The sequence below is a fragment of the Aplidium turbinatum genome, chromosome 12 (assembly GCF_918807975.1).
Source record: "Aplidium turbinatum chromosome 12, kaAplTurb1.1, whole genome shotgun sequence".
NCBI classification, from domain to species: domain Eukaryota; kingdom Metazoa; phylum Chordata; class Ascidiacea; order Aplousobranchia; family Polyclinidae; genus Aplidium; species Aplidium turbinatum.
Window position 1 is genome coordinate 12,017,970 of NC_137483.1, and position 14,281 is coordinate 12,032,250.

Below are 14,281 nucleotides of genomic sequence, written 5' to 3' on the forward strand. Positions count from 1 at the left end.
AATAACCTAAGTTAAACATGAAGCATTGCTTGTCCATTCCGTTTTTGGAAAATAATCTAAAACCTTTGCTCAAAAAATTGGACAGTTTAGGAAAAGTAATTTTGATGTGGACGTTTTTCCTATTTACAAAACATTCAAACTTAGATTAGTATTTTTAACTAAAGTCCCAGACGCCTTCGTCTCTCTGCTCAAATGTCGTATACAGTTTTACATGTCCGTGTAATTCGGTATTGACGTACATCAGTGACGATCAGTGAGGGAAAGCAAGGAAAGCAGTGCTTACCTGAGCGAAAACTATGCAAAATATAATGACTAAATTCTCGGTTTAACTTACTATTTTTATCACGTCTATTACTTGAAAATTACTGTGTTCGTGACTAGAATTACTCGTAACGCTTGTGAGTAGGCTAGTCTAAGTCCTCACCAAACCGCATGTCTTGCCTATAAATGCTAATTAACGCAAACGCTCCTGTCTGAAACAACCACTGAGGCTTCAGGGAAGCAACTTTCTAAGTTGCTTTCCCCAGGTTCAAAAACGTCAAAAAACGCCTTCCTATTATTCAATCCTCACATTGTCTTCACCCGTTTTGCAAAACGTCACCAGCTGCTTAGCCAATCAGATGTGTTATGGTTAGAGTTGCTTTCCAAGTGACGTCAATGCGTACAATAGCTAGACAACTCGTCATACGCACAGAATGGTCTCTCGTCACGGTACACAGCACAGCATCATAAAGGCGAAAAGACTGTTGCTGTTTTTTGATGTCTCCTCGCCATGTACTTTAGCCTACTAGCTTTCATAGTCATGCCTTTGCCCTTTTTACAGCGTTGACATAACGTTACTTCGCCAATGAACGTTCAGGTACGGGTGCAATATTTAGTTCGTTAAGCTTCTATACGCAGGAGGCAAACTTATCCAGCTTTTTGTACAAATTGCTTGCGGTTGTAATGTTTAGGCCTAAGCAGGCGCGGATCTATGGGGAGGCCCAAGGGGCCCGCCCCCCCTCCGAGATTTTGTGATAAATTGTTGAATGGTTTGATATGCTTCTAAACCGCTGATATTAGTCTCACAACGGACTTAACTTATCCCGGGGGGGAGGAGGGGGGGAACTATTTTTTGTTATTATTAAGGTTGAAATTATCCATCGATTATACATTTTAATAGTAGCATTTGTTGGAGCTGGCTCAGCTGAAACCAACGCTGAGCCAAATGACGTCAGCTGAAACAATCTGAAACCTGAATTATTTTATAGGTTTTAGTCTTCATCATAATTTCAATTGATTACCTTATGCTATATGTCTGCAAACATAGGCTACATATATCCAATTGGTCATGGACACTGCATACAAGGTTTTAAACCAGATTTCAAGTTTACTTTTCATGCTTAGCAATTTTTATTCCAGCAAAATTTATTGATAAACATGGCTGTTTTAATGTCTATTTTATAGCATATCGTATATGTCGTAGTATCATTGTTCACAGTGGCGTAGCCAGGGGGAGGGGGGGGGGGTTACAACCCTCCCTTTGGCACGCGTGTGACGTCACGATATTGAGAATGATGCTTTCAGTCTCTATGTCTCTAAAACAAAGTTTGCCTAATTTTAAGCGAAACTGCATTAAAAGAGCGAGTTTTGCCAATACCAAACATTCAAACATCTCAGCCAGGAATTAGCAACAACAAAACAAAGAGACTTAGCCTTATTACCGAAAAAATGCCGAAGAAAACATGATCTTATCCTTTTGCTATGCCACCGGACAGCACCATTTTACAGGAATATTTATACCCATATTTTTGTTGAAAATGCTCTCAGAATGCACCAAATTCAAAGTAATTTTATAAAATTTTCTGGGGGAGCCCCCCCAAACCCCCCGCCTCTGGGTGTCGCCTTTGGCGAACACGCCGTCGGGCTTCGCCCGCCGGCCGTCAAAACCCCCCAAATTTCTGGCTACGCCACTGATTGTTCATAACTGTTTTATCTTTTTCTTTCTTTTTAATTCATTTTCAAATTTTCTGGCCCCCCCCAAAAAAAACTCCTAGATCCGCGCCTGGGCCTAAGTGTTAGTTTTTGTAGTGTAGGCCTAACTGAATATCTGAGAATAAACATTCATGACGAATTAAATCAAATATAGTTATTACTATCTGAAGCCTTTACAAATTGTTTCACCTAACGGTTGAGCACTTTTTGTAGTATTAATAGTTTTCATTGTTTCATGACGAATTAAATATTTAGACAACTATTATTCCATGTCTAACACTGGATTTTGGTCCTGCAACGTTAAAATTAAGATTATTCATGACTTCTAAACATTAAATGGATGTATGATCACGACATATAGTCCAGTCAAAATAAGGTTTGAGCCTGAACAAATTCTAAGAAAGCGTTTTATGATTTTTTTTATTACTATTATATGTGGGGAACAACATACTAAAAGTTTACCAAAAATTGATTACCACAAAGGTTCTAACTATGACGTCATAAGACGATGACAGCCATCCCACTAAAAATAAACCAATATTTCCTTATTTCAAAGCTGTAGCTGTAGGTTACAGAAGAGTTTGCATTTTTTATGCTATATATTTTGACTTAACAATTTTTTTACAAAATTTTATGTTAACTACATGGACAGGCGAGGTCATGACGTCATCAACTACGTCATGACATACATGTACATTTCTGAAAATTATAGAATACACAGTGCATTTTAATAGTCACTATTTTCATCATCAGACACTGCTTCCTCACTCATATGGTCACAATGCCCTTCTTGACATGGTCCGCATACCCGTGAACAGATAAGTCCGTGTTTTTTGCAAGTGCACCGAACTGTACTACAACCCTCTAGGCCAGTGGTTCCCAAACTGTGGGCCATGGCCCACTAGTGGGCCACGAAGACGGTTTCAGTAAGCCACAGAGTTATTTGTAATTGAACTTATACTGTTCCTGTATTGTTAACAATTTCTAGATTTTTTACCGAAAAATTCTAACTGCCATTCTTAAAACTGTCTGCCACGGGGAGGAATTGTTACGTAACAATGAGTTTTTAAGCTTGCATGTGCCAGAAATCGTACTTAAAAACAAGCGTTCTTTATGTCGTGGACTGATAGTTGTGAGGTGCAGAGCGAAGACTAGATTGAATAAAAATTTGCAAATCGAGACATGCTAAACTAAATTACTAAATACTAAATTATTCAATGGCGAACAAAAGAAAGTATGATGATAGTTACGTTAAATTTGGATTTACTTCGTTAAATGATCATGGAGTCGAAAAGGAACAGTGCGTAGTATGCTACCGCGTCTTAAGCAATGAGTCATTGAGACCGAGTAAATTGAGAAATCACCTGGAAAAAAATCATCCTGAGTTGAAGAATAAAAGCATTGAGTATTTTAAACGACTAGAATCTAGCTGTAAACGTCAACGACTTGACAAAACTGGAAACTTTCAACAACCTGATCAGAAACTTACAGAAGCATCTTTCGTTGTTAGCCAAATTATAGCTAAGCAGAAAAAAGCTCATAATATCGCTGAAACTGACGAGACGAATTGCAGCAATGTCAGAAGACATTAAGGAACAAGTAATAACTGAAATAAATAAATCTGCTTTTGGTCTATTCGCCATCCAGCTGGATGAGTCTGTCGATGTATCTTCAGTTTCTCAACTTATGGTTTTCGTTCGCTATGCAGTTGACACCTCTGTAAAGGAAGAATTACTCTTCTGCTGTGCTTTGAACACCAGCACAAAAGCATCAGATGTAATGGAAAAAGTCAACCATTTTTTTAATGAAAACGGAATATCCTGAGACAATCTGTGTGGCGTGTGCACTGACGGTGCACCTGCGATGCTTGGTTCCAAAAGTGGATTTAAGGCACTTGTGCAAAGAAAGGCTACTGGCGTTATGTTTACTCATTGCTTCATTCACCGGGAAGCTCTGGCTTCTAAAACTTTACCAAGTGGTCTCCAAGATGTGCTTAACGTTACTATTAAAATAGTAAATTTTGTGAAGAGCAGCGCTTTGCACACCCGTCTATTCAGAAAACTTTGTGAAGACATGGAATCTGATCATAAAAACCTTTTGTTTTACACAAAAGTTCGGTGGCTCTCTAAAGGGAACGTTTTATGCAGAGTGTTTGAGCTCCGCGATGAGTTGGAAATCTATTTAACTGATGTAAAACCTGAGTTAGCATTTCACTTTACCAATGCAAAATTTATTGCTTGTTTGGCATACTTGGTAGATATTTTTCATTGTTTAAACACCCTTAACCTGAAAATGCAAGGAAAAGAAAAAAACATTATTCAGAACATGGACTTGATCAATGCGTTTGTTGAAAAATTGGCAAACTGGAGACGAAAAGCTCAAAACGGCACTTTTGCCATGTTTAACAACCTGTCTGATATTTACGAGTTAAACGATGAACTAAAGACCAATATTGTTCAACATCTGAAAGAGCTGGAAAGCGAATTCAAGTCATATTTTCCTGAAGTTAGTGCTGATGACCTATCACTTGCAAGAAATCCGTTTCGACTTTCCCCTGAAAATGTGGAAGATGAATTGCAAGACCAATTGATTGAATTGAAAAACGACTCCAGTTGCCGAGATCTATTCGAAACTTTGCCACTCACGGAATTCTGGCTAAGCATGGCATCATCATATCCAGAAATAAGCAAAACTGTACTTAAAAAGTTATTGCCTTTCACTTCTACATGGTTATGTGAATCTGCCTTTTCAGCGCTAGTATGTATGAAGTCCAAGCAACGCAACCGCCTTGAAGTTGAACATGACATTCGCTGTGCTCTTTCGACAACTGAGCCAAGAATTTCTAAGTTTGTTGCTAAAGCGCAAGAGCACCCTTCCCATTAAAAAATAAATTGCAAAAAGCCATTTTGTTTGTTTTTGTGTTACATGTCATATAGTACAGTAATTAGGTAGTAGAACTTGGCCGATTAGCGTAGTGGTAAGAAACATCGCTATCTGTGCTGGAGGTCTGGGCTTCGATCCTCGGGCCAGTCAAATCAGGCACAGCGTCGCCACTTAGAAAATTGCTAGAGCCTATAGTGCTCGCCCATATACAAGTGTATAAAATATTTTGGGTGGGCCACGAACTTTTTTTGAATCAAAATTTAGGCCACGGAGTAAAAAAGTTTGGGAACCACTGCTCTAGGCAAAGCACAATTTGACAGATTTTTATTTTTGACTTGTTTTGGAAATGCTCTCAGAGCGCACCAAATTGGAAGTGTTTTTCAAAAATGTCTGGGGGAGGCCCCCCAGACCCCCCGCTGGAAGTGTTGTGGCTGTAGCAGCTACTACCGTGGCTGTAGTACCCGGGATGTGGCTGTAGCAGCTACAGCTAGGTAGGCCTATAGGCGGATGTTCAGACCACTCGACGTCTGCTATAAAAAATGGTGACTCCGACGTGATTTTCTAACTGTGAATTAACGACGTGACTTAACTGTGAATTGACTAACTGTGAACTGATCATTGGTTGCACTGGATTACTCTAGATATCACGGATTACAACAGCCTGTCTTTCATCGGATGCTCCCTCAACGACGACGCCGTTTGATTCAAGTTAAGCGACATTAATTCATGATGTTTGAGTATTAGTTTTTCATTGTCGTAGCGGCCATAAGCCTCTCAATCTCCCTCACCGTACTGGGCAAGACGTGAAACTGCATCCAATCAACCAGCCTTTCTTTAGTTAGTTCACTATCTTTCCTTTAAACGCATTCATCATAGTTTTCATCATCATACCTTTTTCTCGACCTTTTGCTATGTTGACGTGTAATGTTTTTGATATGATGGTCAGAAATAAAAAACAACTGAACTGAACTGAGTTTGCTGAATCGGATTTCATCGGATTGCAACTACGGTAGGCTACTGCTTCCCTTGGACTTAAGTTTAGTGTTATAGTTATCTGTAGGTTATCATGTCTAATTGCACTCTTAACTGTGGCCTTTGTGCCCGACCCGGGATGTTGCTGTAGCAGCTACAGCTAGGTATGGGCGGATGTTCAGACCACGACGACGTCCGCTACAGGGAGCATCTAAACTTTGGAGACTAAGAAAAGTGCCATCAAAGACCATATCATGGACTGGAGTGTTTTTTTTTTGAACAGATCGACAATTCTCTACTGACTCATTTAAAATTTTACGCAAAGGCAAATCCCAATTTGGCACAAAAATTCAGGAAGCGCTGTTAATCAAACACCCAAATTTAAACAAACAATTATTTGCGGGATGCGCGTTCATTCTCCTCAACATTTACTAGATTCAGGCTATCACGTAGGCTACCCCGTGGTACAAATTCTTTTGTACCGGTAGTTATGTAGTTGCCTTTTCCTAATATAATGATTTTCTGTCTGTCTGTTTTCCATATTATTGCTTTTAATCGTGGAGTGTTAATTGATGCATATATTTAGTAAGCTAGTTACCTTCAAGAAATTGAAATTTATTGCATTTTTATAAATACTTTTATGTTCCTGATGACGGCTTAAGTTAAGCCGAAAACGTTTAACAGTTAAAACTATTTGTAAATATGTAAATAATATTGTTATAATGCTCAACCCTGTTGTATTGTTGTGTCTTGCCTGTCTTTGGTACAAGAAAGCAAACTCTCTCCCGAAACTATAGGCTATTTCTTAATACCATATTATAGGTAGTGTTGTAGTTTATTTTTGTGTATCTTTGTTACATATTTTTTTGCTAATTTTTACGGAGGAAGCATGTAACTAAATATTCTCCCTAGATTCGCTACTGTATCCTTGGACTCGCTACAACTTGCAATGTAACGATTGAGCTACTTTTGAGGTAGTTTATTCTGATATCGGACCATTCGGACAGTGACAGAAATAAAATTTCAGAATCTGGCAACACTAAACAGTCAGAATAGCATTCTAGCTAGCAGAGTAATCGATCTAGCTTAGCCTATTTGGTTTCAATCATGATTTCAGTTGAATACGTTTTCTGTGGTCGGTATCAATTCTATGTTCTCAAGCTTGTTAGTGGCTAGTTTTATGGTTGGAATCTAGGGATGGTAGAAGTTTGGCATATTGCATATAGTTTATCGGCAGCAGTGGCCGAGTGGTTAGCGCGTTGGGCTCGCAGTCGAGAGCCTGCATGTTCGACTCCAGCCACCCACACTTGCTGTTGTTTCTCTGGGCAAGAAACTTTACGATAATTGCCTCTACCCAGTGATCGGTTTTGAGTAATGGGTAGTACTAAATTTAAGTCATAAGTAGAGTAGACAAGCGGAAACAGACATTGCAGTCGGCTGTATCGTGGGTCGGGTGTACGCCGAAAGGCGTACACCGATGCATAGCGCTCAAGTCCGCTTTCCCGCAATGCAGGATAAAGATAATAAAACAAACAAACAATTTTGTCATGACTGAGTTTGCGTGAAACCAGTAAGAGAGCACAACTACATTTAATATTGTTAGTAAAGTATTTTAGTAGATTTTACGGGATGCAACCTAGTTCGTACCATGAACAGTTCGGACTGTCAGTTCGTACCTTAAAAAGATCGAGAAAAAAAATTAAAAAAAGCAGAAGTCGCTGATCGCAGTTTCTGCAATCATTTTAAAATTTCCCCCCTGAAAAGATCGAGAGAAAAAATAGCTCAAAACCGAAGTCCGCTGATCGCAGTTTCCGCAAACATTTTTCCGCAGTTTCCGCTAACTCTAACCATAGAGTAATCTATGCTCTAACCCTAACCCTCGCTGATTGCAGTTTCCGCAAAATTTTTCCACAGTTTCCGTTAACCCTACTCTAATTCTAACCATAGAGTAATCTATGCTCTAACCCTAACCCTCGCTGATCGCAATTTCCGCAAACATTTTTCCGCAGCTTCCGCAAACATTTTTCCGCAGTTTCCGCAAACATTTTTCCGCAGTTTCTGCTAACCTTTACCCTAACCATAAAGTAATTTATGCTCTAACCTCACTGATCGCAGTTTCCGCAAACATTTTTCTGCAGTTTCCGCTAACCGCAGTTTCCGCTAACCTTAACCCTCGAGTTGGTTTCAAATTGTTTGGGGAAACTCCGATCAGCGACTTCGGCCTTTTTTAATTTTTTCTCTCCATCTTTTCAGGGTACGAACTGACTGTACAAATGGTTCAAGGTACGAACTAGGTTGCACCCGTTTTTACCATAGGTCTAAACACTGTAGTGTGTACTGGTGAAATAATGATTAATCTTTGCCATCTTTAGCATCAAACTTTGGTAATTCTTGTTGTGCGAAGTATTTGTGTTTATTATGTTTTGTACCGGTACATATTTGTTTATTCGCCAACTGAAAAAAAGAAACTGAACTGCTACTGAATTGCTTTTTAAAAGTAGGCTACCTATCTATGCAGGTCCCACAAATACATTCTGGTGGCTAGTATTATTTTTATTGTTTGTATGATAATTTTGTTAAAGACAGCAATTGTTGCAATTTTTTGTAATTCTCTAAACTAAAGCAAACTATAATTTTATGTTCAGTTTATTGCAGCATGGATTGTGTGATATGTAATGTTAAACATTCGACTATGAAAAGATGTGTTCGTTGTAAAACAGTATATTATTGGTAAGTCTACGAGTAGGCCTAGCTCTGTTAAAATTATATTGGAAAAGTGATTAGAAAGATAATACATACTGTGTAAACTGAGCATTTACAACATATTACCTGATTTTATGGCTGGTCTCCTATATGCAGTAGTCCATATACGAATTTGCGACCATTGACGTAATTGCGTCCACTTAAAAAGTTCATAAATATTTAAATATTTTGCAACTGATAATAATTTGACAGACGAAAACTAGCAGTTTATTTATTAATAATGTTAACACACCTTGCGTAAGTTTTATCTTTTTACATCACCTGCATGACTTGTTTTTTGATTTTAAAATGACGTCATAAAAACTCTGTTTTAAAAAAATAGCGTCTTGATTTCAAGTGTCATAATAATATAAAATGTTAATGAAATGCAATAGAAATGCTTTTATCAGAGTCCAATGCTGTTGCTGTCATTGCATTTTTTACCACGCATTTTCTTTTTCTTACAAATTGTTTTTTTAGTCTGATTGTGCAGAATTAATCTGCCGGAATGACAGTGGTGTTTGGACCCAATTTGGTATCAAAACAGCAATCACAAAATGCGCTATTGTAATTTTAATATATACAACAATACCACCAAATTATTATACCTTCTAATAAAAAAAGAATAACTGTTTAAGTTAACTAAATGCAATTTTCAAAGGTCCTTGCATAAAAATGATCACAAATTCGGTTAAGGACGCTAACGCTTAAAAATCAATCTTTAATGAACTTTACATTGTTTTTTCTTGGTAAGGGACTGTCCAAATATTATATAACCCCCATGGAGAATAGTTTCCGAAACATTGCATGATGTATTGCAGGTTAAAATGGGTTTTGTGGTCGTGCTAGCTAGAGACATAAATACCCGTGGTACATGAAGTACTGTTCAAGCACACTTTAACCTTTCAAGGTTTTGCCACTTTTTCCTGTTCATTGACCTGCTGGTACATCGACCAATTTATTTATTTATTTGCAATCAGACTCAAAGTCCATAGAATTTAAATTTTTTAACAGTCATCACACAAAATATCAGACTAACACAACATCAAGTAGGCTACATCAAACAACGTACAAAATACTGTTGTAGTGAATATAAAATGTAGAATTAAAGTAATAATCAGAAGACATAACATTGCGCAAAAGTGGATTAATTGATCTTTTGCAACGTTCTACAAATGCATAGCAATTTTTTCTTAACAGAGCATCAAATGTTAACACGTCGTTCTGTACCTGATACACTCTAGCACTGTCGCATCTCGACAAATTGTGGATAATTCTGTACGAGTCGTTGTAAGCAACTCGTATGTAATGTAACTAGTAGTATCTGTTTTGTTTCAAACATGTTAATAAAGAAAAAATAAAATGATATGATGATGGGAATTGGGCGTTAAAAAACGTCAAAGTGGAGTGAAATGACATTTGTGATGTTTGCGTCATCATACATGTATGGCTGGATTGTTGCGTCATAATGCAGCCTAACTGATTTGCTCCAGCATGTGTCTTTCTTGGCTTGTGCTGGTGTAGGGATGCACAATATAGAATATCGAATCTTAGAGATTCGAATCTCAATGTATTCGAATCGCATTTGCAGTTTTTTTCGGATATCAGGATTCGAAAATAAATCTGTTAAATTAACAGTGTGCAACGTTAAACAAACGTAAAGTTGATATTTTCCGTCTTGCGCGCCGACTTTTTTCTTCATGGAGTGTTTGTTCCAAGCGCCTTTTTTCTTCTTTCATAGGGTTCACACATTTATCAGAATTGCAGACATGCATTGCGTTCCCGTACGAGTGAATAATTTGTGTGTGCGGCCACACGTGTGCTGTCCTACTTTCGGCGGCCTCGGTGCTGTACGGTGCATTCGCGCGCGCATTGATTCACTCACCACGCGCTTGAGATTCATGAAAAAGAAAAAAGAAAATGTTCACTGTAAACTATTTTGCTAATAGTGATAGTGAACAATGAACATGTTCATTATTCTGCTATTCTTAACAATTCTGTCAATATATTCTAGCCAAATTTATTTTGGATTAACCACATATTTCATACACTTCTGCTGCTTAGAGACTAAAAGCACATGAGTCTGGTGCTTTGGGGAAAAACCCTTACTATGCTATCCCAGTGTAATTTCGCCAAAGCCAGGCTTGGCCAGCACGATTTATGATTAATATTAGATTTATGATTTAAGAAATCTGATGGGCTATATTACTATGTTATTGATTCAATAGAGCAGCAACACTTGTATCCAGTTGGGATTAGTTAGTATGAATAGATTGTTTATCAGAGTTGTATTTGCAAACTTTTCTTGCCATTTTAGCATCAGTAGGTTTATATTGTGTGTACTGCAATCTTTTTACTATGACTGTGGCATGTTTATTGTACTATAGGCCTAAGCAGTATGATGACCAAGTTTTTGTATTAGTTAGAGGGTGCGGTCGCTCGCTTTCGAAATGTTCACTATTTTGAGAAAAAAATCTGGCAACCCTCATCGTATGATGCTTGATTTATCATATGTTGTACTCTGTTTGACATGTGATATGTACTAATACAATTCAAAATAATGCACCTACAAATATTTTTGCATTTTGTTCGATATCATTTGGAAAAAATTGCCACGTAATTTCAGAATAGGTTCGAAATTCTGGATTCGAAATTAAGTATTCTAGAATATTCTAGAATAGCCAGGTATTCTGTATTGTGCATCCCTAAAGTGGTGAAAGCTTGTCGGTTTCAGATTGTGGGCATACCAAGAGCTTGTTAAAGCTTAGAGGTAGTAAAAACGACTTCTACTATGTTGAACAAACTGCATTGTCTTTTCAAATTCAATATATATATGTGTTTTCTTGATTCAATGTCCTAGTAGACCACTGATATAAACTTGTGTTACAAAAATTAAGGTTGCATTATAGTTAACATATCAATCGAGAGCACCCTTCAAATCAATGTAATTGTGTTGGCCAGGTTAATCTAGACATGGTTTTTGGTTTGCTGCTAAGGAACCGCCGCCTTAAACTAAATCTTTGTTATTGGTTGAGCAGCTGACTTGAAAGATCGCTGTTTCTTATCTGTTGGGAAACTTATATTCCAATATATACAATGTTGCAATCCTTCTGTTATCAAACCAAAATATTTAATCTCTCATATGTTTTAGCTCTCAGAAGTGTCAGATCGCTGACTGGCCTGCTCATCGGGAAATATGTTCTATTTCATTAACAAAGAAACAGCTAGTAGAAGAAAGGCATAATGTTCTTGAAAATGCACAAGCAGCGAATGCATCTGTTGACATTTGTATCAAATGCAATCGTAAAAAGTACAAAGTAGCAATTTACGATTCCAATCCTGGAAAGTCAATGTCAGTTATATCAAAAACGTTATGCATTCCATCATCTAAATTAAAATTAATTGGGCGAGGTGTGGTTATCAAAGAAGAAAACATATGCGATCTTGTTTTTACAAAAAAGTGCAGAGCATTTATGGTGAGTGACATATTGCGAATAATTAAATTTTTGTTTGAATTTTGTGGTTAATTGAAATACAGTATGTTAACCGTTTATCGATTTATTTAACTTCTTAGCATGTTTGCGGAAATTTTGAAACAGTGACCAGCCAATTTGGTGGATGGTTTAAAGTTTCTAATAGTACCTTAGCTGAAACGATGTTACAAGTAAACTCTATTCATTGGGTTTATTGAATGGAATACTGCTTTTACAGTGCTTTGCTGAACTGAATCATCATGCATTTTGAAATTAGCCTACCATATTTTTTTAATTTCTGTTCCTTTGTGTACAAAGTTCTGGTGATAAAGAGTGGAGCCTGCATTCGACCAAAGCGCACAATCCTTTATAATATTAAGTTAGTCCATAATCCCTATCTGTAGTTTTAATTAGATGAAGGCATTCTTCATACAAAGTGTGCGGTTGCAGTGCAATTACATTTTAGGCATTTGGGGAAGAAGCAGAAGATGAAACAGGACTGCAATCAAAGGATATAGACGTCGTCATGCAGCAACTGCAAGTTGATCGTAATGCGGCTGTTCGTGGCTTACGAAAATGCGATGGAAATATTATCGATGCTATTTTACTTATTGGGAGTAAATAAACGTTTGACACCCTGTATTGCTCTATCTTGCATTGCATTTTTATTATATTTTACCCATACGATGACTCAACCGAAAAACGTACATACACTGTGTTCTTATGCACTGAATAATGGCTTTTTAACTTGCAAACATATGTGTCTAATGGTGCAAACAGCGACGGCACTTAAAAAGTAATGTACGTAGTTACTTATTTTATGGTTCTTAGTTTTTGGTAAACATAGTGACAGGCGTTTTATAAGCGCATTTTTTACTTCTCTTCGAAAGACAAACCCGTTATTTGTGGCTTTATAAATATCATATGATATCTTATCAGGTTCGTTATAAGTTATAACCTATTGCGTTATATAGACCGGCGATAAATGTCATGTTTCATTTTCGAGAGGGGTTGAAGAAAGAACAAGAAAATTACGTCCTGTAATACTTAAACAGCACGTGTTGGGTTGATAATAAACTTCAATCTCTCATTTACGCAACATTTTTCGGAGATTTTGCTGCACCTGATATATCCAGCTGGATTTTTTTAACCAACTGTTTTAAATGTGTAATGAGATGTGAAAGTTCGATGCCTCTTGACGGAACCAAACCCTACAGCTTGTTTTTATTTTGTTTGGTAGCTTATCACTTCTATTTTATCAAGGCCTGAGATCATAGCAGACGACTGCATCAAGTCTTCCGCAGTGATTCTTTTTGTGTTAATTATTTATTATTGCGGTTTTTTTATCTCGTGCCATTATTCACTTTGTGACTTATTAAGCTTTTAACTAAAAAACCCTCTTGTTGAGTGGTGATAAGGTTAATTAATCATTAAAATAAGACGCATCTGAAAAAAGAAACTACATATTTACTAGCTTAATTTTTGCAAACGAAGTAGTTTGTCTGTCAAGAGAATGATAAAACGTTTTTCAATGCTATCTGTGTTTAACTCCAGTGTAAAACTGGTGTTTCAGTCACAGTAAGCAATAGTTACAAAGCCTTCACAGGCACAAACATTTCTCTTTTTTATTAAATGACTGTTTTTTTTTTCGTTTTTAAATAAGGACAAAGCTACGAGTGCATTCCCACAGATTGGTTTTGAAACCTATAAATAGCTATCAGACTTGCAGTGTTTTTGTTTCCCAAAGATTCGCTCATTTACAGAAACGGCAGACATCAACGTAATTTTATGTTGGCGATTCGATAGCAAGTGCCAAAAATGGACCCGTTAGCCTATTTGCATTCAATAAATGAACTTGAAAACGATTGTTTCCGCTTTGATAAGAAATAAAATCAAACTGAACTGGAAGAACTGACTCTTGGTGTTAGCTTGCCTACTTACAGTTGCAGTAAAGAAGGTTGTAGCCAACATAAGGTCATCCACTGCATGAAGACTAACTCTCAGGTACCGTACCGTAATTGAATTTCTATCAAAAATGAATCGCGCTAAGTTAAAGTTGTTTTTTGTTTAATGCAGCCTACGTATGTGGCAAGCTGGTAAAACATTGTTTGGCTGGAGAATAAAGATGTATCAGTCCTAATGTAGGTTTTTATTGGAAATTCACGAAGTGAAAACAAAAAGTTCAGCAAGCAAATGTAGCTGTGAAAATTAGATGACTTTAAAACGCTTTTTTATGA

General features: G+C 37.1%; 2 protein-coding genes across 2 annotated transcripts; both read left to right on the top strand.

Annotated features, from left to right (window-relative positions):
• Positions 1-3,837: 3,837 nt before the first annotated feature.
• Positions 3,838-4,857, top strand: LOC145780591 (protein FAM200A-like). Its single transcript, XM_082592217.1, has one exon. It carries the CDS (start codon positions 3,838-3,840, stop codon positions 4,855-4,857), a length of 1,020 nt encoding a protein of 339 aa, XP_082448343.1.
• Positions 4,858-8,478: 3,621 nt separating this feature from the next.
• On the top strand, positions 8,479-13,036 carry LOC145781358 (uncharacterized). Its single transcript, XM_082593143.1, has 3 exons — positions 8,479-8,559; positions 11,723-12,047; positions 12,511-13,036. The coding sequence occupies exons 1-3, from the start codon at positions 8,486-8,488 to the stop codon at positions 12,667-12,669; spliced, it is 558 nt and encodes a 185-aa protein (XP_082449269.1). The 5' UTR covers positions 8,479-8,485; the 3' UTR covers positions 12,670-13,036.
• Positions 13,037-14,281: the final 1,245 nt, after the last annotated feature.

Coding starts and splice junctions, on each gene's coding strand:
- LOC145780591 (XM_082592217.1), top strand. CDS start 3,838: ATGCTTGGTTCCAAAAGTGGATTTAAGGCACTTGTGCAAAGAAAGGCT.
- LOC145781358 (XM_082593143.1), top strand. CDS start 8,486: ATGGATTGTGTGATATGTAATGTTAAACATTCGACTATGAAAAGATGT. Junction 8,560..11,722: donor TGTAAAACAGTATATTATTG/GTAAGTCTACGA, acceptor CATATGTTTTAG/CTCTCAGAAGTGTCAGATCG. Junction 12,048..12,510: donor AAAAGTGCAGAGCATTTATG/GTGAGTGACATA, acceptor ATTACATTTTAG/GCATTTGGGGAAGAAGCAGA.